Source organism: Candoia aspera, chromosome 10, assembly GCF_035149785.1.
Source record: "Candoia aspera isolate rCanAsp1 chromosome 10, rCanAsp1.hap2, whole genome shotgun sequence".
NCBI lineage: Eukaryota > Metazoa > Chordata > Lepidosauria > Squamata > Boidae > Candoia > Candoia aspera.
In genome coordinates, this window is record NC_086162.1 from 16,292,794 (window position 1) to 16,317,900 (window position 25,107).

At 42.1% G+C, this 25,107-nt stretch overlaps 1 protein-coding gene and 1 long non-coding RNA gene across 5 annotated transcripts in view; one reads left to right on the forward strand and one right to left on the reverse strand.

Annotated features, from left to right (window-relative positions):
- SCMH1 (Scm polycomb group protein homolog 1) overlaps nt 1-22,782 on the forward strand; it is a 44,312-nt gene extending 21,530 nt beyond the window's left edge. For 2 of the 4 annotated variants that reach the window (XM_063312404.1, XM_063312405.1), the window contains 9 exons: nt 59-302; nt 7,272-7,504; nt 8,999-9,125; nt 10,626-10,826; nt 11,283-11,465; nt 15,589-15,720; nt 19,460-19,666; nt 20,056-20,198; nt 20,837-22,782. In XM_063312404.1, the coding sequence (XP_063168474.1) occupies nt 59-302; nt 7,272-7,504; nt 8,999-9,125; nt 10,626-10,826; nt 11,283-11,465; nt 15,589-15,720; nt 19,460-19,666; nt 20,056-20,198; nt 20,837-20,962 (1,596 nt within the window). In that variant the 3' untranslated portion in view covers nt 20,963-22,782. The remainder of the gene's footprint in view (nt 1-58; nt 303-7,271; nt 7,505-8,998; nt 9,126-10,625; nt 10,827-11,282; nt 11,466-15,588; nt 15,721-19,459; nt 19,667-20,055; nt 20,199-20,836) is intronic. The other 2 variants (XM_063312407.1, XM_063312406.1) reach the window with 2 other exon arrangements.
- LOC134503471 (uncharacterized) overlaps nt 1-25,107 on the reverse strand; it is a 194,157-nt gene that overhangs the window by 33,957 nt on the left and 135,093 nt on the right. The window lies entirely within an intron of this gene.

Genomic DNA, 25,107 nt, shown 5'->3' on the forward strand with positions numbered 1-25,107 from the left:
TGGACAAGTCTACACCTATGTTTGACTTAATGATGTTTCCTGGTTCTTTCTCCCCTAGGAGCCACCATCTCCATCCCAGAATTTCTTTAAGATGGGGATGAAACTTGAGGCTGTAGACAGGAAGAATCCACATTTCATCTGCCCAGCCACTATTGGTGAGGTACGGGGTTCTGAAGTCCTTATCACTTTTGATGGCTGGAGGGGAGCCTTTGATTACTGGTGCCGCTATGATTCTCGTGACATCTTTCCTGTTGGCTGGTGCTCATTGACTGGTGACAACTTACAGCCCCCTGGAACAAAGGGTAAGTGCTCCATCACAGTTTCTACCACCGTTCACCTATCTGTAGCTCATAACTCTATGAGGTTTATCAGAAAGTAAGGGAGTGGGGCATTAAAAATGGCCTGGGGCCACTCGTTAAAGGAGTAACTAGTAGGAGGAAATTCAGGGAGAGCTACAACTTGGCAGTTGTAGGAGAAGGAGGGTAGCCAAAATCATCCCTTCCTTTCAGGTTGTAACCTGATCACGGAAGACAAACTGGTAGTGATACTGGCTCCTCCAACCTGAATGATTGTTTAATGCCAGATCATGTGGTAAAACATCTCTATTATCCATAATTTAATCTTGGATGAAAGCGCCAACCTGCCATGGTGTCTCAGAGACCTGATGGATATACAAGGGAGGAGTCTCTCTCTTTCAGCTTTGTATACCAGGCTACTCTGAAATACAGCAGGCTAGGATTGGGGGACAGGGAGGGGGAATGGCTCTGGTCTGTAGGAATTCTCACTGACCAGATAGTTCACCCAGCACTCTGCTGTGTTTTTACTGTTTTGTAATCTGTTTCTGTTTTCAGTTTTGTTACGTGCCTTAAATGTTTGCCAGAGCAGAAAGGCAGGGTATAAATCCAATAAGTTAATAGCTCTGGGTATAAAAATGGCATGGAAGAACAGCACAAGAATGAATACATATCTCCAGTGAAGCATTACAGTACTGATTTTGGATTAAATCAGCTTTTCTCTAACTTCAGAAGACCATGTAACACCAGACAATATTCTTTTTTATATGAAACTAGTTTGACTGTTCCTTAGGAATTTTATTTTTCCTTTCATTTCTTGCATTGGTTATGAATCTTAATAACAGCATATTTCAACAGTGTCTGGATTCAGCATTATTAAGAACATGTTAGAGTTGTCATAATGTTCGGCCTATTTCAGTCATTGCTCTTGGCTGTAGTGAGTACTGTAAATCCATTTTTTGTAAAAATAAGGTGACAGAAAGAGTAATAATACCTTCAGTGCCTGGATACAGCATTACTATATCCAATGCTATTGAAGGTAGCCATAGAACACGTTCAAGTTGTCTAGGGAACCCTGATGCTCCATAAAACATAGTTTATTACACTCTAAATTACCTGTTAAACCAAGCTAATCTTGGTGAAGAACAAGTTTGTTCGCTCATTTATCTATCTTTTGAAAAGTCCCCATTATTGCAGGCCTACTTTACTGCCGCTTTTTGCCCAGAGTTAGATGATTTGTAACTTTCCAGGGAACTCTTTAGGATTTGGAAGGTGACTTAAAGGCCTTTAGTCTATAGAAGCTTGCTGTGAGAGAACATTTTGGTAGCGTGAAAGACAGAATCCACTGAAGAACTGTCTAAATCCCTCCCGCTCATCCTCTGCATCCTCTTCTCTTTTGGCCTTGGTTTCCATTTGTATCTAACTCATGAGATGCTTTGAAGTCAAGGCCCTGCTCCAGTCAGCATCATCAACAGCTGCCATGTATTTGTGCTTCCTATCGTTTCTGCTTAGGCTGGCTGTTGCTGGATTCCCATAATACTGATAATACATCATGAGTCTGACCTGAGTGCGGGCAGTCTACTACAAGTTGAGTGAGGAGCATGAATTGAGACATTCCTTGTTGCACTGAGCACTGAAGCAGGCAGTAGCAGTGTAGCCACACATTGTCCCTGATGCCTTGCATGTACATCAAGCTTAGAAGCAGGCACAGAAAATTCTTCTAGATTTTCTGCCATTATTGGGGCAGAGGTGCAGTAAGAAGGGGCCCAAAGCATTCTTTTCTCATGGTTGGAAACATGTCGCCCCTCCCCAAAAGAATACAAGATTGTAACAGATGATGCATTACCTTATCACAATTGTGCTACGCTGCTTATATCAGTGCTGATAATCTTCCACTTCCTCTTCAGATTAGCATAAGATTTGGCAGAGTCCCTGCATGGTTGGAGTTGCCCACTGAACAAAATTGCAACCTCTGATAGCTTTTCAGGAAAGAAAACATTAGAGCCCATTGGAGTTGGGCAGCTTATAAATTCAAATAAATAAGTCCACTCGTTCTGTTTATATTGTAAAAATCTATCTGGTGTAAATTAGAAGATTATGGTTGGTGCTTTGAGTACATTCTTTGTATCAATTTATGAATTAGTTCAGTCCTATCAGCAGCAATAGTTAATTTTCCCAGCCACTGAGCCGTACGAGAGATGGTCTATAGCTGGATTGTAGCTCAGTGGTAGAACGTGTGTTTTATATGCCAAAGATCCCAAGTTCAACCCCAGTCAACAGTATGAGCATAAATGGACAGTGATGTCACTCACCATACAATGATATCCTGTATTTCTGTGAGACTTCCCTAATCTGACGTCCTCCTAGTTAGTTTACACAGCCCTTGTTGGGCATGCTGGCTGAAGATAATGGGAGATGTATCCCAACTCAGTGGAAGGGCTGAAGAAGTCTATTCTAGGGATATCTGTAGTCTACAAATTACCCTTCTTTGGTTATTATTGTTCAAGCTCATTAGCTGATGATGATGTACACCAAACTTTGAAAATAGTTGGAAAGGAGCATATGCTGATGGATTGATCTATAGAAATAATGTGATCTTGGTTTGATATAGAGTAAGGGATTGATTATGGAAATTGCTATATATTCTTGTTGAAAGTCAGAAGTCACTTCTTATGTAATCCTTAAAAAAAATTTCTTCTTGTGTTTCTCACTTTTTAGTTTTTTTTTCTTTTTGTAGTTTTTTGCTTTTTTTGTAGTTTTTATCTTTAAACTTAATAAAATTCCTATTTAAAAAAAAGGAAAGCAAGAAACATATGCTGATATTTTAGGGCCAGAGTTTAGCTAGTTGGCAGCAAAACCTCTGGAGTATTTTAGCTTCTTTAGCACTAGAGGGAGCAGAATATCTGTTTGCTAATCTTCAGTTTACAGGAGCTGCCAGCTTCATCTATGTAATGCTGACAAAGAAGCAAGTCTCCATTTAAAACAAAGCTCTGATTTCAAAGGTTCTTTTCTAAATGTCAGTGATCCTGTATGCATGTTTTAGTAACCATCAGGATAGCTATGAATCAGCATTTCAGGAGGCTGATGGGGGAATTCAGAAAATCCCAAGATTAATTGCTAAATGAAAAACGACAAAAGCATTAGTCTGTAGTTGGGTCTATCTGTTGGTTAGCTATCAGCATTTAACAAGGCATATGATAATTACCCCTAACATGTTGATGATAGTTTTTATGGACATGTATGAATATCTCAGGAACAATTAGCTACCTTCAAAAAATTTTGGATTAAGATTCATTCTTCTCTCTTGGTCTGCATCTGATTTTCAAGGATGGATTTTTTTCAGGGAATGAGAAACTGGCAGGCCAGATCCTATCTTTTAGAATGGTCCACTTGCAAGTGACCTTGCCTCAGCTGTTGATCCCTTCATATGCCTCTTCACCTCTTGGCTGGCAAGGTGTGCCATGTAGTTCTCTTCAAGTTGATAGAACCCTTCTGCTTAATCTCTTTTGCTTTCTTGGTTTTAGGGGTTGTGCAATAATTGTGTGCTGCTTGTTGCCCTGTTGTAAGTCTTCCAGCAGAGCTGCTCAGCAGAGTAGTCTTTGTCACGGAGAATAGAGGGAGAAATTTTGCAGTAATGAGAGGAAAATAGTTTCGATGAAATGTTAAAAATTACTGGCAAAACTCAAACATATTGCATTTTTAACTATAACATGCACCCCCCTGGATCAACCTGTAATCTTTGGATTCACCAAGACAATGAGCCCTGCTAAAGTTAGTCAGCACTAATGTCTGGCATTCTAGCAGCTGCAAGACAGGATCATAAGAGTTAATCGTCTTTGGACAGACTGTGAGCTAGAGGCAATCTTCTGCATTATCAAGAGACCTGGAATGTGGAGAGTAGAGTTTCAGCCTTGGCACCATTCCAACTGGCAGAGATGCAGGGAGGTCCTGCCAAGCAAAAGAGACTTTAAAAAGGAGGCACTCTTTGCTGTGCCAAGGGTAATGAAAGTTACAGGGGGTGGAGCAGAACTACAGGCGCTTGTCCCAGTTTTCTTCGTTCTGGTTAATGTAGTCACCTGTTCAAACAAATTTACTGTGCTCAGCAGGCATGCAAAAGTTAATCGTTTTTAAAGTTACTATAGCTATGTGTTAAGCGGCACCTCACATTCTTCTCATACTTGTAAACCATTTTTTTCAAATAATTGTGAATGGATGAAGGGTTTGGTCAGCTTTGCTACTTTTTGCTGGAAGGGAGAACAGGTTCAGGTAGAAGTTGGAAGAAGTGGTATCTCTTTGTACTTTTGCTCCTCCTCCTCCTCCTCCTCCTCCAGTTGAATTGCCAGGAGATAAACACTGTAGATTTGTCTCTAAAGTCACAGAAGTAACAGGCTTCACCATTTCTTCTGAGTTGTATTTCTAGTAATCCCTATTCTCTTCCTGTTTTGAGAGTTGAGCAGAAAACTTGGTGCCTTGCTGTGTTATGTAGTAGCAGAAGATATGATGTGGGGAGTATAAAGTCATTCTGTAGCCCTTCTTGTTAAGTATTAAGGCTTCAGGAACATGCTTGCAGTTGAGTATGAATGAGAAGTCTGTGAACAATTAGCTGTTGTGGATAAGCATGTTGACCTAGGTTACTCTGTGCTCTCCCCACAGACTACTTCTGAAATTAAGTCCTTGAGTACATTTTCTCTGTGTGCCTTGTTTTTAGAAGCTATCCAGACTGCTGTTCAGCAAAGCTTCCAGTGATTTAAAAAACAGAAAAGTAAGAATAAAATATATAAAACATGATAAATGGCAGTATATTAAAAGTATGTGCTTGCCCACTTCCATTACTTTGTCTAGATGGTATTAATAATGATAATTGGTTTGGATAATTGGTTTTATTATATGCAGCCCAGCATCACCTTGTGTGAGATGGGCAGCCATATAAATTTGATAAATAAATAAAAATCAGATTGTTAAAATCCCTAGAATTCAACATTATTCTATTTTGGAGTTGCCTCTTGTATATGAAAATCTGCATTCCATAATGGTCTACAGAGGCAACTATTCCTGTTTTAAATTGGTACTATTAACATTAAGGAATAAATTATGCAGACTTTTGGATCTTGTACAGCATGAGATACCTGGCACCTATCACAATTATTCCCTTACACACTGAAGGGAGGAAAGATTTTTCACAAAACGCCTGCTTTGAATGGAGCCAGAAAAGATTCAAATGCCCAGAACCAGTCAGTTAAGGACAAAAGCACAATAGAAGAAAACAGTGTTAATCAGTTTGCAGAATGCGAGGAGGTAGGGTGCTGCACATACTTTGGGTGAAGGGTGAAGCATGTTCCGGAGTATTGGCAGGTGAGCATTCTTGGTCATGGTTCTTTGGATTTCATACACTCATGCAGACATGCATCTTCCTATTGGCTGAATTTTTTTATTTATCTATTTATTCAATTTATATTATTATCCAACTTCAGACACATTATGCAAAGACCTAGCTCCCTAGAGAAGCCTTTAATGCTGGGAAAGGTAGAATGAAAGAAAAGAGGACAACCAGTAGCAAGGTGGATGGATTCAGTTACAGTGCTGATGAGTGCGCAGTTGGAAGACCTGAAAGACCAGGATACGTACAGATTGTCATAGAGAGAATCTATCTGTGTGGTTGCTAGGAGTCAAAAACGACTTGATGGCACATAATCAAGTATCCTGTTCCAAGCAGTGGAAGTAACAGTAGATTTGATATTGTTGGATTACAACATTCCAAATTCAACCATATTCTTGGATTTGTACCAACTTCCCCTTAAGCTTTTTTGTTGGTGGGAGTGGTAGAAAGAAACTGTTAGATGCTTGGTGCCCTGAAAGAATCATTCTGGAGATAAAGAACATAGATTTTAGCAGCCATCAAGAGGGTTATGACAGGGGAGACCTCTAATGTCTATTTCAAGCTTAAGAATTCCATTTTGGAGGAAGTTAAAGGTAAAACACTGGGCTTAGAAGCATACTTGGTGAGCTCTGTTCTTGATAGATGAGGAACACAAGGAATAACTGCAATTATTTAATGCCCTAAAACGAATATGGGACTGAGAATAGCAATTGAACTTTACTCTGGTCTTGTAGCAGTTACAGAGTATTCCCATTGTCTTGGAGATAGCTCGTGATCATTTTATGGCTTATGTAAAGTACACTTTACTGCAGTGCAGATTGCAGAGTGTTAGCTTACATCCCCTCTGTATTTTTACCTGTTGAAAACAAACAGTGTTTATATAATGGTGAGTTATTCAGTGTGTAGATCCTAAGCATCCTCCCTTTTAATATCTTATACAGAAATCTAGCAAAACAATTTGAGTAGGACATCAGGAGAAATCCCTTGAAAGTGCATATGGTTTGACAGTAGAGAACATTTCCTAGAGGAATAGTGGAGTCTCCCCCTCCCTGAACAAATAGAGACTGGACAGCCATGTTGTGAGGAAGTTCTAATCCTGGATATCCTTCACTCTCCTCCAACTCCTAAGATTACAGCTCCTTTCATATAGGCAAGCTATCTTGCCAGTCTATCTCCCGTTGAATGACTTGATGTTTTTGAATCATCCCATGAAAAACAATCTTCCAAATGTTCCCATTAGATAGAATGTTTATAGGAGGAAAAAAGTTGTATGGCTAAAACTTGTCATTGCACCGTATGAACATTGGGTGCATATTTGTAATGGGTACATGTTGGGAATTGTTGAGAATGACAATATTTCAAGGTTCCCATTCATTTTCTTTGTTTAACCAGTTGTCACACTTCTTTCCTTACTGAAACAGATTAAAACAACTAGTCCTATACAGAACAAGTAATTATTCAATGTTAGAAAGTTCAAAGCATTTAAACCTTAATGCAAACACACAAACAGAGTGATTACATATGTTAGATCTTCCAGACAGGCTTTTGCATGAGGCTGTGGTGGTCCTTGACTGTCTCGTCTCCTTCTTCTCTTATGCCAGTGGTCATTCCAAAGACCCCTTTCCCTGTTCCTGACGTGATCTCCGAGAAAAGCACCATGCACAGCAGCACAAAGAGTCTCCTGGAACATCCGCCTGGACAAAGGGGCCGCAAGCCTGGTCGTAAAAGAGGCCGGACACCCAAGACTCTGACCAGCCACCCCAACCCCAACCCCTCCAAGGCAGTGGAGCCCTTAAAATTCCCCAAAAAGAGGGGACCGAAGCCTGGCGGGAAGGTAGGTGGTCAGCGTGCATGGCGGAACTATCAGACACAGGCCTCTCTCCTTTATATGGTCACCGCTGCAAGAGTATTATATGCCCAGCAATTAAAGAGTAATGAAATTCTCACAGTGGAGGAATGGGTGATGAAAAGGTCAGGATTGGCAGAAATGGTGATAGCTCGATCGGAGAACAATTTTTTTTGAGAGAGAGAGACTGGAAACCTTAAATGGACTTTTTGCTGAAAGAAGAAAAAAAATGAATTGATGACTTATAGATTTGAAGATTGAGAAAGATGCATGTTAAATGAGGGGTTATGGGGATTTGCAAAATATTTAAGAGGGAGGAAGGACAGTAAGATTGTAATTATCTGTTGAAAAGAGGTTTGGAAGTCATTTATATATTTCTTAACTTTAGTTTTCTTTCTCTTTTCTTGCACGTTTTTGTTTTTCTTTCGATTTGTCTTTTATTATATGAAAATTCTTAATAAATATAATTAAAAAAAAAAACACAGGCCTCCCTCCTCCAAAAGGCTTTTGCCTAAGTTGGTCCCCAAGTTGAAATTGCAGAGCTATTGCCATCCCCAGGCATGAATAATCTAAGGCAGTGCTTTTCAACCTTGGCAACTTTAAGATGGGTGGACTTCCGCTGGCCCGCTGGAGAATTCTGGGAGTTGAAGTCCACCCATCTTAAAGTTGCCAGGGTTGAAAAGCACTGATCTAGGGCTTAAGAGCGTTAGACAATTGTTGCAATTTCCCCAAAGGCTTGTCTGGATTTGCGGATGGGGTTATGATTTTATTTATTTTATTTATTTCTCGAATTTGTCACCGCCCATCTCCTCCCACCAGAGGGAGGAGGCCCCTTAATCTGATTGAAGGCCCTTTAATCAAGTGGGACCATGGAAATCTGGGAGGCCCAATAGTTCAGGAGTGGGGCATGTGGTTGTATGAAAAAAGCCCCAGGCTCATTCTCCGGGGGAGGTAGTGACCAGGGTTAGAGAGCAGCAGTAGTAAGCCCTCTGCCCAAGACGGTGCTGAGGCATGGAACAGGCAAGCCCCAGCTAGGCCTCCCAGCCCTTTGACAGGTAGGAGTCCTTGTCATATATTCCTGCATACAGCCTTAAAATCCCTGGAAGGACCCCCGGGACTGAAAAGTTTGAAAGGGCTTTGTTTCCAAAGCTAAACAGGCTGTGGACTGTCCAGGGCTCTTTGCATGCTGCTTTCAAGCTCCGTAGAGGAAAGGCGGGAAGCAAAGACAGCCGGCTGCTTAAAATCCTTGTCATCACTGTAAATCCGATTTTTATGCCATTCCCCCTCCCCTTTGTGGTTGCTGTTGACTCCAGTTATTTTTATCGCTCACTTGTTGAGCTTTGTACATTTTTATCGTAGAGATACCATTTCCTCTTTACATTCCTGAGAGGGTGTCCCTGATGCCATCAGTTTTTAACAGCTTCTTCCTTTTACCCGCTAGACTTTGTCCTTCCATTGAAAGCCATTAATTTTTTTTTTCAGAGAAAGCCTCGAACGTTACTAAATCCAGCCCCTACTTCCCCCACAACTAGCACTCCTGAGCCTGACACAAGTACGGTACCACAAGATGCAGCTACTATTCCCAGCTCTGCTATGCAGGCCCCTACAGGTAAGAAGCTGCTTCCTTTTACTTCTGAAACTTCCTGCTGTCCTCCGAGAAAGCCTTAAAAAACTGGCTCTTTCTGGAAGCACTGAGCTGGGGTGATTAGTGAACTCGCTGCAGAGTTAATGTATTTTGAGTTTTGTTTTCCCCTGGGGTGGCTGTTCTATTATCTTGGGTTTTTTTAGTTTATTATCTTGACAGCCACCCAAAGTCATTTACCAACTAGAAATCGAATGAACAAACGAATGAACAATGAACGACAAACCTAGCGAGGGAGATTTTCTGAATGCTAGGCAGTAGTGTCCTAACTTAGAGCGAAGTACCATGCTGAGACAGTGAGTTGGTTTCTAGTGTTTATTGAATGCTCTAGTAGATAGAAAATCCTGCCAGACTGAAAGAGCATGAGAAACCCATACAGATAAACCCAAAACTCAAGGTGGGTCTGCTCTGAGTTTCTTTGAAGGAAAGTTCAAAGCCTCTAAACTACGCATGCATTTTCTTCCCTGGATAGGGGCCCCCTGCTGCTCACCATCCGTACTCACGATAAGTAGCAACTCCATGTGATAGGGGAAAAAATAGTCAGGGCAAAAGAATGGTTGTCCAAGATAATACTTTCCTTGGGTCCTGACAGTGTTCATGTAACTGGAACCAAACTAGGAATACTGGAATGCTTTATGGTTGACCTTTAGGTATTTAACTGCATAATTCTTCCAGGAATTATGAGACGGTGTTTCATAGTGAATTCATAATCATAAGGAGAGGAGGAGGAAGGATGATGATGATGATGATATCTTGGTTGCAATCTCACAGCCTGGAAAACACTGTTTTAAAAGAGTCATTGTGTGCTTACAGTTGTTCATACATTGGGAATTAATAACCTAATAGAGGATAAATTTTACTATTATAAAGGAGCAGAATCTGAATATTTGTCATGCACTGAACAATCCATTCTGCGGGTGTTAAATGTCTGTGTTACAGCCTGCTGAATGGATTCCTAAACATTCAATAGCTATGTATGATCATTCTCACTGGAGAATCTGCCAGGAGACCCACACATTTAAAAGGTGCAAGTCTGTTGCAGGTACAGGTGCATTGATTTTATTTAATTCACTGCAGAGGGGTGCTGGCTGGGGAATTCTGGGAGTTGAAGTCCACACATCTTAAAGTTGCCAAGGTTGAGGAACACTGCGCTACTCTATCTGCAGCTTGAGTCTCAGACTCTCATCTTCATGGTCCATTAAGCAGCTTTTGGCAAACTATATTACCTAATGGAGGAAAAAGAGCAATTTTCAGGATATATGGACACTCAGAAACTAATGCAGCATATGGATCTGTTCTCTGGAACTCAGCCAGGTTAGGTAACTCATTTGCAGAAGAGAGAGGTTAAGGGACTGCTGCATGATCCAGAGTTACAAGAAAATTATCTCTGCTTTTTCAAATTAAGTATTGAAGGTTCCTTATGTGGTTGCTTCCCCCCTTTCCCCCCCCCCGCTTTCCCCCTCATAGTTTGCATCTACTTGAATAAAAATGGTAGCACCGGGCCTCATCTGGACAAAAAGAAAATCCAGCAATTGCCTGACCATTTTGGTCCAGCTCGAGCATCTGTAGTCCTGCAGCAAGCAGTCCAAGCTTGCATTGACTGTGCTTTCCACCAGAAAACTGTCTTCTCATTCCTTAAGCAAGGCCACGGAGGAGAGGTTATTTCAGGTAAAAGAGCCAGCAGTAATGCTGATCTGTCCTTCCTTGTTTGGAACAGTATCTCCCAGGAGACATTTCTGCTAGCCTCTATCTAGTCATGTGGTACTTACGGCTGAGACACCATACAAAATAAGTGATTTCTGTATGGTTTATATCATCTTCTGAATAGGTTTATATCCTATTCTGAAATAGGATAGAATCATTTCCTAATCTTGATCAGGCATGCAGCAAGAGCTTACAACAAAACGTAACACCGTGTGCTTTTTAGAAACCATTGGAATAATTTTCTAGTCATTCTGGCTGGAATATCGATGTCCCAGCAAATCTGGAAAGCAATAGATTGGAAGAGATCATTCTAGCATTTTATTAGACTGAATTACAAGCAGGCAGCTGTGGGGATTGAGCAGTGCCTGTCATCTCTTTTAAATTTTTATCTATTTGGCTTTGTTGTTCTTCCTCTTTCAGCTGTGTTTGATCATGAGCAGCACACTCTAAACTTACCAGCAGTGAATAGCATTACTTACGTCCTCCGTTTCCTCGAGAAACTTTGCCACAACCTGCGTAGTGACAACCTCTTTGGGAACCAGCCCTTCACTCAGCACCATATGCATCATTCCCGAGAACATGACCATGACAAATACCTACCAGGTAAGAGCTGGGGCAGAGACTTTGATGCTCATCTCTGTGGGTGGAGTACAGCATTTCCCCAAACAGGTTCCAAGCCAGTTGTCTATCATTAACCATTTTCAACATATTCCTGCCACCAGGCTATTCTTGTGTGCCTCTCTTAAACTTGGAGCAAAGCTGCATTAATTTTATTTTACCTGATACAGGACTGGACATGCTGGTAGGGCCTTTCCTTGCAAGAATATTATTTAAGTGTCTCAGATTCTGTGTTCTAAGTACATTAAATGAGGCAAAAACACAGTGACAGCTTTACCATTGTTCATGGGTCGGTGGTGGCGGCGGTGGTGATGATGATTAATATGGCAGATACCACACTTAAAAACTAAAAGGTAAAGCATTACAATAAAAGCATGATTGAATAGACCAGTTGGAGGAGGGTGCTAGTTATTCCAAATGTCTGTTTAAATGGAAGATGACACCATTCATTGCAATTACTTAATTGTTGTCATTTGCATTGTTAACATAAACGTAACTGCCTTGTCCAGACTACTTCAGATGGGTTAGATTTGTCAGTTATTGCAGGAGAATGTCTGGATGGAAATTTGTTCCATTGTATCCAAAGTCCACTGGGGGTGGGAGGTTCCATTAAACTGAGGTTTCACTGTGTTCATCTTATTTCTGATCTGGGATAGCTCCCAGAAAATTAATGCTTCCCCTCTGATTCTCTTTGACATGCCAAAGATCTGGTATGTGGACTTTTGAAATAACCTTGGATTGATCCAGAGGCTTTGATACTTTTGGCCCTTTTTATTTATTTTATTTTATTTTTACCTCTGCATTTTTTTTCTTTTCTCTTTATGGTGGGATGGCAGAAGGAAAAGTAAGATGGATGATGTGTAATGATATTGTATATAAATAGCAGAGGTAACAAAGCAAGAAATGATAACCATGTACAAGCCTAGCTCTCTTCCCTTCTAAGCATAAGAACGATGTCCAGAGAGCCCTCAACAATATCTTAATTGTGCTGATTTGTCTGGCCTACTCTAGCTATGCTACACAAATCTGTATTGGGTTAGAAAGTGAATAATTTAGATTTACTTCCCAAGTTTGTTGTGGTTTTTGAACTACACAATACCATTCAGAGAGAGAATTGGCTTTCACTGTGAAAATGAACCATAGAGGTCATTTTACCACTTTATCTGAGTACCCAAAATGCCTTCAAAACCCCAGTGTGTTAGTAGCTATGGGAGAATCCAGACATTATCATATTTGAAGTAAACCCACTGACATCATGAAACTTTAATTAGCCAGAATAAGCTTTGCCCTTTATATTTTGGTTCTCTCAGCTTTTGATCCAAGAATCAATATCCTGTTATTGAAATAATATTAAGCATAACGGAATAAAAATATTTTAAGAAATTTGAATTTAAGGTAGGTAAATGTAGGCATAAAATCATGTGTGTAATGTATAATAAAAACATTGTCTGTTCTAAAACGAGGTACGGTTATGTTCAAAGCTTATTTCCTTGTTACCTTATTCTGTTTAGAAGAAGCTGTTCTAATTTCACAGAAGTGAGACAGGAGTACTGTGGTCAGCTCAGGTGAAGTCCAGCACAAAGTTCAGCAGTCAACCACAGTTGCTCAAAGTGTATATGTTCTCCGGCTTGTTTAAGCTCTTGCAAAAGACTTGAATGCGTGTGGATATAGAAAAATACAGTCCAAGTTGATAGCCTTCCTGCAGTAGTAATTGCAAGAATGTTTGAAATCACACTCTACGTGCGGACTTATTAACTAGGGAACTTCCTGCAAAGACACTAACGTTTGCACGTCAGCCCCCGAGCAATATTTTAATTTATACCAAAAAAAACCCCTTGTAATTCTCAGGTGAACAGGTCATGGGCTTCTAGACGTTTTAGATTCCTTAGGATTTTGGAGGGGTTTAAGGGATCCAGCCCTTAAAAATCCCAGCACCTCTCCAGACTGAGCCAACTTTTCCTGTCTTCAGAGGGTTAAGGGGCACCCACTGTGCTTCTTAAAAAATCCCAGAAGCCCCCCCGAATGGGGGTGGTGGTAAAATTTTGCCCTAACCACAACAGCGCTGTCACAGCATCACTGATCCCTTCAACCCTCAAGTACGGCACAAAGAAAAGGTACGCTCCGTAAGCTGGAAAGTTTGCCTGTGCCTGTTACTGACATCTGCGTGGTCTACTCTTGTTTTTTATTTAAGGCTGCAGGAAGCTGCTGATTTGCTGATAATGTTTGCCAGTTACTATACGAATGTAATGTCTGGATGATACTTAGAATCACCTCCAGCAGAGCCGGACTTAAAGAAATTGTACTCAAAATTGTATATAAAATAACATGAATTCAATTGTATTAACACTGTGCAGATTCTAATGGTGTTCTGGAAGGCCTGAAAACCTGGCTGTTTTCCTGGGCTTTGGAGGTGGAGGTGGTATCCTTGTTGGATTTAGAGTGTGCTGTCCAGATAGATAGATAAATAGATAGATTGAGTTCACATCATACATTATATTTTTACACATTGATTGTTTTAAATTATGAGCTGCCCAGAGTCACCCTGGAATCAGGTGGTATCTAAATTTAATTAATTAAACAAACAAACAAACAACCAGGAGGTGACAACGTGGCCTTCAGACATTATGTACTAACCCTGCCCATGTTGCAGCTAAGCATACTATGGGAACACAGCTACTGTGTTACATTAATTTATTTTACAATGTTTACTGACCACCCCAATCATAGAGATTCTGAGCAGTGGGTTTCCCAGTTGGGACTTGGAATGGTGCTTGATGCTTATGTAGCGAGAGCAGAGTTTCTCAACCTTGGCAACTTTAAGATATGTGGACTTTAACTCCCAGAATTCTGGGAGTTGAAGTCCATGCATCTTAAAGTTGCCAAGGTTGAGAAACGTTGAGCTAGAATGACTTGGAAATATCACATTTTACAAGTTAAGGTGGCCAAGTCATCAGATATCCAGGTGCTATGTGTTGGTTGTATGATATTATTGGTTTCTTTTTATCATATTGTTATTAAACCATTTTACAGAGGCTGAAATGTACATAACTCAGAATCATTTCTGATTAGAGCAATCAATAAGCCCAGTAAAAATAAAATAATATTAGAACCATTATGATTGTTTTCATTAAGTAATGTGAAAAGATGGGGATTGTGTTTCTTGTACATCTGAAATTCACAGAAGATGCTAAATGAACTTAGAGAACCACTGGTAAATTTTAAATCTAATTTATTTATTATTCAAATTTATCCATTTCCTGGGCTGATAGTCCCGTGTTTTATATACTGCAAAGTTCCAGTCTTAAGAACTTTGGGCCAGAAGAGTTGGCATTGTATGAAGAAGGAAACATTGAATATTTTGTAGCTCTTTTTTGTGTTTGAACATTCAGCTTTACATGTTTTTAATTCTTTATAAATACTGCGCCTTACCACTTTTCAGTGCGATCACAAATAGATGTCTTGGCCCTTGACTTCATATTCTGAAGCCTACTACTCATTCAGCCAAACGAAGGACCCTGAAGTTTCCCTGTGATGAGCAAATACTATTAAGAATCACTTTGAAAAGCACCACTGCAAACAGTCAAGGAATAATGGCATGCAGGAAGCTTGAAACAAGCAATCGCGCAAAACAACCGAGGGGATCCAATTAACTATGAAGAGGCATTTTGTCATTCCTCAACCCTGTTAAGAGCATGTTGTAACTACAAATTTAGATTCCCCATCCCATGTATAAGAATTAAGATGTACTGGAAACAGTACACCAATTTTTCAGTTAGGAGAACAAAAAGACTTTGTCCAAATGAAGGCATTACCCACACCAGAAATGCCACTGTCCCTTTCATAAAATTCTTCTGTCATTACATGGAACAGAAGGCATGACGAGGTGATTGGTAACACCCAGAGATTTCAAAACCATCCTGCAGTTCAGCGATACTGCTGTTTCTGCTGGCTGAATTACAGGTCACTGTGTAGACAGTAGAGGAGGAGGAGAACCTTTATGGCGGTCAGTGACTGGTCCATACAGTACAGCATTCTGCTGGTATGAGGCAGAACATTCGTTTCCCAAAGAAGACTCTGATCTGAAGCAGGGTTTGTTCTCTCTTCCTAGGCAGGAGCATTTCGTTAGACGGCTCTCTGCAGGGACCAGGCCGGGGTACAAAGAGGTATTCCCAAGATTTCCCTCCATTCAGTGCTCCTCTGTCCCCCAAGTTACCAAAGAATGACCATCACCCTTTGGAAGGTGAGCAGAGCCTCTTTTCCCAGCCTTGCTGATACTATTCATTAAAAAGCAGCATAGGTTGAAGCTCATGTCCAGTATTCCACTTCCAGCTCAGCTGCGCATTGTCGAGCTTGTCTTGACAGCGCCTTCTGCTCTTCTGTGTCAAGCAGGATTGCAGACCGTGGGCCACCGAAAGGAAGCACATTTCCTTCCTTCCTTCCAAGTTCTTTGGCGGGCTCCTTCATCTATATGGTCCTCATTACCTGTGCATAGCTATGAGAACAAAAGCCATGCTATGGATCTAAACTGCTGGATCTGAGTTTCTTTGTACACTTCCTAGCAGTCACAATAGCTTGAAGTAAAATATCAGCCTTTCCTGTCCCTATGCAAGACATTATTCCAGTTGTGTTCAGACAGACAAAATACATTTTGACTCCTGCCTGTAATCAGTTTCACCACTTCTGTGAAGGTGGAGTGAATGGTCTTTTCTACCACAATCTTATTTTTGTTTCTCAGAGCAAGCAAGTACAAGAAGGATCTGCTTGCAAAGAGCTTCATAGGCTTTCATTAACAGAAGATGAATGTTCAATTCCCATCTCTCTTTTACGTCTACTGGTTTGAAGGGGAAAATTAGGCCTGCTACCCATGACTTTTTACCACTGTCTACTATCCATGATATCTATATGGAACTTCTGTTTTCTGTGTCCTTTGGATACCAGTTGCTGAGGTCAGTAGTAGGCCTTCAGATTCTAGTGAGCTTCCCAGATGCATCGTAAGAGTATACTAGGGAACAGGTGCATGGCTAGATGGAACAGGACTCTGAGCTGGTTGAATTCTTACAGAGGTTTCTTCCTCTATTAGACAAGGAAGTAAGCACTCTAAATTCTTAATGTCCTATTCTTTGAGAGTCCCCAAAGCTTCTAGCAGACAAGTTATCTCTGCTTGCCACTCATGGCCAAGTAGTCTCCTCTTAACAAAAAGGTGTCCCCCCATCTCTGAATGTCTGTTGCCATATGCCTATGGGCACATTAGAGGAATGTTTTTGTTTGTGGGGTTTTTTTTTAATTCAGTATTCAAGTTCAACCCTTGCAAAAGCCTTTACAGCTGTTCAGGAGTGAAAATAGTACTCTCTTATGCTGACAGTAATTTGCCTTGCTTTCACGAGGACATGCCAGGAAAGCAGGACCAAAGGAAAGGTTTGTATGGACTGTGGCTTGTTTATTATGTTTAGGGGCTAAGGTGAGCAGCTAAAAGTATGGAAGAGGTAACAAAAGGGGAAAATGCAGCAAGCGATGCAAAATCTAGGGCTGGCACTGATTTCCATCAGTTGTATAAATCCATGGATTCTTGTAGCTGGAGCCCCCTGCATTTCTGGACTGTGGCTGTCAGAAGTTTCGATAAGTGCCCACAAAGTTCATAACACAAGGATTATCAGGAAAAGACCCGAATGTTTTAAATTAATTCAGTACTATGCCAGAACCACAAGAAATGTCCTTGCTGTATGTGATCTTAGTTGCCGCACTTTTAAAAGCTATGTTAGGTAGCCTCAAATAGGTTAAGTTCTGACTGAAGCCGATTCTGACATTTCTGCTTCTGAAGCATGTTCAGTAATGAACAGCTCCTGATTCAGAGAAGTAGGGAAGGATGCCAGAGCGCCATGTCTTGTGGGCAGCCTCACGACTTGACTTCAGAAGAATTCTCGTGCTCTCACTGCTAGTTCTTAACCAATTTTGTGTGATTCCTTAACTATATTCTGCAGATCAGAGTATAATTCTTACATCTGCTCTCTTGACTCTCCCCAGTAAATCTTGAACAGTGCCGATTTATTTAAATCAACACCTTCAGATTCAAGAAGGTGCGTTTCAAAAAGTAAGATAGCGTAGGAAATAACTTTATACTTCCACTCCACTTCCATTTGAATGGATAATTTCATATATACTGTCAACATAAAAACTGCTAGCAGTTAAGAGGTTGATCTATGACCCAACCTTGTCCACGTGAAAATGTCCAAAGTTTGTTTGTTTTTTTAATCTATTCAGTGCCCTAGCATGAATTTTCTATTTCATTATTCCATCATTTGGGTGGATCATAGGATCAAGTACAATGTGATTTTTTTTTAAAAAAATGTGACCTGAAGGACTCATCTCATTAGCTGAATAGTGAACGCACTCTGGTGCCATTGAGTGACCAACGCATGACATTTCTGTGGGGATGTTTTAAAGATGATGTGATTGCTCAGAGATCAAAATCTCATACACAGAAGGTGTTGGGACTTGATGGCATACATGATCCAGAAGCATTACTGGCCCAAGTTGTTCTGTGCATCCTTCACATAGCATTGAACCAGCAGCAGCACACAAGAAACTGCTATTTGTGGGAATTGGTCCAAAATGCAGCCACGCGGGTGATTTTAGGTGCTTCAAGATCAGCACATATAACTCCTCTGCTCCGCAAGCTGCATTGGGTGCCGGTTTGCTTCCGGATCCAATTCAAGGTGTTGGTTATCACCCTTAAAGCCCTACATGGCATGAGTCCAGGTTACCTAAGGGACCATCTCATCCCCATCACATCAACCCGTCCCACCCGGTCATGCAGGGAGGGCATGCCACGGACCCCGTCTGCAAGAGAATTCCATCTGGCGGGGTCCAGGAGGCGGGCCTTCTCTGCAGCAGCTCCCGCCCTTTGGAACACTCTTCCCCCGGAAGTGAGGTTAGCCCCCTCCCTCCTGGACTTCAGAAAACAGCTGAAGACCTGGTTTTGCCCCCTTGCCTGGAGTGAGGAGAGGAAGAGCCATTCTTGGGGCTGGTTGGTTCCCTAATTCTGCCGGGACCAGTCTTATCCTCTTATCGGCTGAATTAGATCAGCCTTTACTTAGATTTCATTGCATTTTACATTTATTGATTACTGGTATTATTTATGATTTTATGGAATTTTAAATGGTTTTTATTGTGAACCGCCCAGGGTCCCCCATGTGGGGGAGATGGATGATGATAAAAATATGATTGATTGACTGATTGATTGATTGATAGATAGATAAATAAATAAATGGGCCTGAGCTTTCACTTCAGCTCAGAGCTTTTGGAGAGTTTCTTCCTTAACCTCCATTTACCTTTCTGCCAGAATGAAATAAGGAATGTGTGCCAGATAATGGTCCGTGTTTATTCTGCCCAAGAGCATGCACCTGTGTGTAAGGAAGCAGCAGGAGTTGGACAAAGGAATGTCTAGACAGGCTCTTCTTCCAATAGTGAGACATTCTGGAAGGAGGAAAAAGCTGCTTTGATAGATTCACAGAAAATTCCTTGTTGAGTCCTCTCAGATTTGTGTGGGGATAAAAGCAAAACCAAGGTTACAGGGTTCTTGGCACCTTATTTTTATACGGGTCCTGCCATAACATGCCTAGGGAATGCTGAGATGGTCTCTTTTAGCAAGAAAAGGCTTAGCCTTTCTACTGCCTTGGCCTGGCTGAAGAAATAACAGGAGCGCTCTGGAATGAACGCACCTGCTGTTTTGCATGCAGAGAATGACTGAATTTTGCTATCTGTGATAATGACAGAGAGTTTAGGCTGGTTAATACAATTATTTGGGGAGGGAGGTTATCTCAAAGAACTTGGTACGAAGCGTTGAAAACGATTCCCTCTCCAACTTTCTAGCTGAATAAAAGCTGCTCCAAGTTGTTGACCTAACAACTCTAATGTATGTGTATGCTGCAGCACCATAGCCATGGCTCACGCATCTCTCACCAGTTGCTTGTGTCTTCCAGGTGAAACCTTTGTTCTGAATGACAGCCTCCCTGGTCCTTTGGAGCCTCGCTTGGACCCGATGGACTCAGCCTTGAATGCCGTCAGCGCGTCCAGCCCCATTCGGAACTCAAGGGACACCTTCAGACACCTTCAATACAGGCACCTTCATCAGCCCTCCAGCCTCACTCAGTGCAGTACCTCTGCCTTGCATAGACTGAGTGCTGGGGGTAAGAGAGCCCAAAGTTCAAACCCTTCTTCTGCGAAGCCGTCTAGCTCCACCTTTGTCTTACTAATAGGGAGCCAGGGGCAATGCGGTGGGAGGCTTCGTGAATCCTGGTCTGGGAAACTGCTACTTCTCATTCTTTGCTTTATAACCAGTTTGCTACATAATCTTAGAAAGCATTGATACTAAAAGGACAGAAGCCGTACTCCCTTCCCTGGTCAAATATGCCTGGTCCAGTTGAATTTTTTGTGTGTATCAATCTTTAAGCAACAATTGTTACTAAATAGAGGGAGAAAAAATTAACTTACTGTGTAATACTTGGTCAGAAATCTCAAAGCATTAATTATCTGTTGAGCCATGTAGTTTTACTGACTTTTTTCATTGTTTCCTCAGGCTTTGACAGATACCTGAGCTCCCGAGACACCTCACGGTTGGGTACCCGGGACCCCTCCGCCTGGACAGTAGAAGATGTCATGCAGTTTGTAAGAGAAGCTGACCCCCAGCTGGGACCCCATGCAGATCTCTTCCGAAAACATGTAAATATGACTTCAGGGGCATCAGACTTGGCCTGGGTAGAACTTTCCTGCTGATGGAAGTCCTGGCACCCAACATAAGGTTCCTGTTGATGAGGCAGTTTGTAACGCATTATTAATAGTTCTATAATTCTTCCTTCTCTCTGAGAAAGTCAGTGTCTGTCAGTGTCACAGGAGGCAAAGCTTCGGTAACTTCTCATAGCAAACAGGATTATTCTGGCAACTAGGGATGGGTGTATCTGGCCATCAACAGTAGCATAAGAATTGAAGCAGAGAGACGGACTAGTACAATGCAGGTGTAAACAGCTGCTCCTCCTATGAGCTTTACTTGATCAGTATTATGAAAAGTTGGAATCCAGTTTTAAAGACTTTCCCCAAGTAGCTAAGAAAGATTTAGCAAAGAAAGAGGCCAAACCCTAAGCCTCTACTCTCCATGTAAAAGCTATACAAATGAAGGGGTTTCGATGGGTGTCACTCATTAAGTCAGGCCATCTGGAAGAAATTCCTTTTTTCTATTTAACTGATGTTGCAAAGTTAGGCAGCCCTGTCATGTATCATCTCAGATCAGCAGTTGCCCTAATCCAGCCTCTTTTTACTTCTGACAGAGCATAAACATGGTTCTTTCTGCTCTGTGCCTACAGGAGATTGATGGCAAGGCCTTGCTTTTGTTGCGTAGTGACATGATGATGAAGTACATGGGCTTGAAACTGGGGCCAGCGCTGAAACTCACCTACCACATTGATAAATTGAAACAGGGCAAGTTCTGAAAAAGACTCTTCCTGGCACAATCATGGCCCTCTCAGCCCTCCACGAAGGCACGCAACATGTGCCTACCTTCAGCAGCCACCACGTCACAGAATTACTAGGACACCTTTCCTAACCAGCAGAAGAAAGGTGATATCCTGCAGGAGGAAGGTCCTCAGCACCCTGAACCGTCATATGAAGCTTCAGATAGATTCTCACAAAGGGATGGATGTTTCCTCAGCTCTCCGCTGGTGGCATCTGGGACCATATCTGACAGAGGCAATGATGCCTCCTGTGTGTGGAGCTCTGGCAGAGCCACCCTTGCATTAGACTCGGCTGTTTGGCCCTTCTTTTTTAATCGCGCCATGGTCTTTTGCTGCTCTCCTTAAGAAGCCTCTTCATGTATTGTGAGGAGGACATCAAGAGGTCACTTTTCTGTGCCATACAGAAGGAACTGATCCGAAGAAGCTAACTAATTAGGACAAGCAGCTGCTGCTCTCCAGATGGTTCACTCCCTTGGGTACAGGGGTGGGGTGGGAGTTTTGGCAGAAGCCATATCCTGCAAGCCGTACTGCCTGCCTACAGATCACTCTTCTCACTTCTCACTTGGTGCTGTTATCCTCTTCCTGAATGGAGGACGCAAGCTGGCTCCCTCCCCCTCCCCCCCACGTTGCTGGCTGATGGGTAGACAATTCTAATATTTATTTGGAACAAAGAACGGAGGATGCTAACGGTCACAAGCAGCAGCTCTGTGTTTGCGTTATCCACCATTCCAGCACTACAAGTGAGCCAGGAGGATGGGAGGTGTCTGGTCCTGTACTGAAGTGGCACAGGGCATACAACTAAACAAACTCCCCCCACCCTCACTTCCACCCGCAAGCTTGGAAGTTTTCTACTTGCTGTTGAGATGGCAACCATTTTAACTTTTTTCCTGGGGAATTACGTGTCTCCTATTCTACAGCGGTACCATTTAATACACTCTCCACTTCACCCTGGCAGAGCTTCCTCGATAGCTGCCTGGCAGGCACGTGGGACAGCAAAGAGATGCGGAAATAGGCTTTTTTTCATGTCTCTCTGCCAATTCCAGTAGAGAAACCTGAATTGTTTTGTTTGTGTGTATTCTGGAAAATGATTGATGTATTTATTTTTTATGGCACTTGAGTGGTGACCCTCGCTGTCCTGTAGTTAGAGGGGTTTTGCTGCTGGCGGATGAGAACAGGATGCAGAGGTAGGAGCCTGGCCCCACAGCTCTGCTTTTCTCCCGGTCCTCCACTGAAGTGTGCTTTGTGTCTGGAAAGCAAGTGTGTGATACTTTTTTATTCCTCCAGAATAACCATAGCAGCTTGCCCTTTGGGATGCAGACAAACGAATGCTGAGACTCGGTTACCCATTGCTGTTTGCCTGCCCCAGTTCCTAAGCTGGGGGATGATGGGGTAGGCAAAGGTACAAGCCCTTCACAGGCGCTTCTTTCTGCCCAAGTTACATACCCTGCTGCTCCTTCCTGTGGATGGTTCTTTCTCCCCCAGACACTTGTGGAAGAGAAGCTCCACGGAGCAGGCCAGAAGACTAGGCAAGAGGGCCTCTAAAACAAGGGATGAAAATTCACAGGCAATAAGCCAGTTCCAGAAAGGAGGATCCAGCAATGACTACAGTGTGCTGGAATGGTGCAACTCGGCCACCATCCTGGTTGTCCGGTTTGGCCTGTTTCTGCTATTCCTGCCTGGTTGCAGAATACCATTTCTGTAAGCACTGCCTGTGGCAGGTAGCAGGAAGAATCCTGCCAATATTCTATTCTGCACTTATTCTATTGATTTTGTTTATAAATAAAATTTTAAAAAAAAGATGAGTGATTTCCTGTTGTCTCACGTTAATCACAAGACACTAAATGCAGGCATTCCAAGATCTGGGTTCATAACAGCCCAAAGCAAGGCTAAAGTTGCCTCATTAAGCCGGTCATTTTGGGAAACAATTTTACTTAGGTAACTGCATGGTCTTAGATTGGTGGGAATTACTGCTTTGCCCCATGATCTGTCAGGCCATACAAAGTGAATAACTTCAATTTAGAATAGGGGAAAGAAGTAATAAGACAATAATTATCTTTGGGAAGATTTTTTAAACAGGAACAAAGCAGATGCTGAGTTTGATTGCAAACTAATAGGCCTTATATAGAGAGAACATGGCCCATCGGGAAAAGTATGCAAGGTAGGCCTGATCACATCTCAGTCTGTGCCAGCCCATTGTGTATCAACATTACTGTTTTAGTGTTCAACATGCCTGAATTGTGCATGCTGACATTCACATACATAACCCACTTGTACATTAAAGTTTTTAAATCTAGTCAAGGCTTTTCAACCAAGTGCTTCGCTTTAACAAAACTTCCTCTGAAGCTGTTTCAAGAAGCAACAGGGGGGCCCCTCACCTCTAAGATGGAACTGGAGCAGCTGTATTGCTTGGATTCAATTGTTTCAGATTTCTTAGAAGTTGCACCACTGGAAAAGGCTGAGAGGGGCCCTTTTCCTGCAGTGTTGGCTGAAGGATCTCCCAGGTTGGGAGACTCCACCAGGAGCTGCATACAGGAATCCTATGGCACAGCTAACCACCCCGAAGTCCCCATGGCATGTAAAGGGGCTCTCAGCCTGGGCAGTTCTGACACAGGCTGTGAGGAATTCTCTAGTCTGTTTGAGCCGTTGGGAGAGGCCAACCGTGCAGAAAAAGCTCCTTTCATCTCCCTGGACTTTCCCAGCTTCTAAGCTGGCTTGTAGTTGTGAACCATCCCATCACAAAGGAGGCACATTGGAAGAAAGACCATTAATGAGCACTGCAGGTGAAGGCTGAGAGAACCCTTTCCCCCCAACAATGGCCCAAACGCTTCCAGGGTCAACTGCGTTGAAGGCACCTTGGTTAGAGCTTTGGCATACATGGGTTCTTCAAAGCAGGCTACCTCTTACAAAGGCTTTGGGCAATTTTGAAGCCACCCAACATGGAAACTCTTCAACCAGGCTTTAAGGAGACAAGTCAGGAGTCCCCTTCAATTCTGCAGGTAAGTCATCTCCATGGCCCAAATTGTTTTATTCTGCATAGGCCTAATGTATAGGACCCCTCACATAAAGCAAAAAGTGTGCTGCTCTTGCAAATATGTCAGTAATGAGCTACTGTATCTCGCTAGTCTAGAGATACCAATTGAAGCTGACTGCTCATACTATAAACAGATGACTTTGCTCTGTCTGATTCTCTGAAAGTAAACATTGATGTGACCTGTGAGAATAAAAAGCAGAAGCGTTTGTGGCACACGTCTGGTTTATATTGTTCCCCACCTAAAGGAATACCAGTCTTACATAGTTGTTTCAACAGTAACAACTATTATTTTCCAAGGTTCTAACATCTATGTTTTCACCCCTGCAAAATGTTTTGTTAAGCGAGTTCAGACGAGCCAATGAAGGACATCTTTTTATATTGCCTAACCATGTTGTCCACTATGGGCTCAACTGAATACGTTGGAATTGTCGCAAGAACATCTATGACCTCACAATTTAAACTCTAAGAGAGACTTGGAATATATGCTTGAGAAATTGCATGGTTAGCAGCAGCAGCACTTTTGAACAAACCTGGAGCTATTAAGAACAGTATGAGAACCAACTCCTTGAATGGTAACATGGTTTCTAAGGATGCAAAGCGGAGGGTGGGACAAACTTAAGAACATTAGCTTTGGATGGAGCATCAACAGGTTAATTGTGCTACAAGCTTATAATAGAAACACTAAGTTGTGTCCATTTTGGCCATTTATTTAGGCCATTTCAGCAGTTTTGACTTTTCACCTCTATAGCTCTAGCCTAGTCAAAACACTGCTCTGGCACATGGGCATGATGAAGCATGGTAGATAAGGAGTGGACACAAGGCAGGTAGATCCAGTGGGTGACTTGCAGCAGAACGATTTGTCATTCCCAATATCTTAGCAGCAGCAAAGGAAGGACCTCTCCACCTAGCCCAAATGATTTTGCTGAAATTAAGAAAGATGGGAAGGAGAGGGGTAAGAACATCCAGGTAGATGCACATATGGAAGGACAGTGTCTTCTGTTCAGTTCCAATATGCAGAACCAATTCCTGAATTCGTAACGTTCCAATCGTTTTTACAGTGCAAGCTGGTAGATACCAACATTCTAGTAAAGGA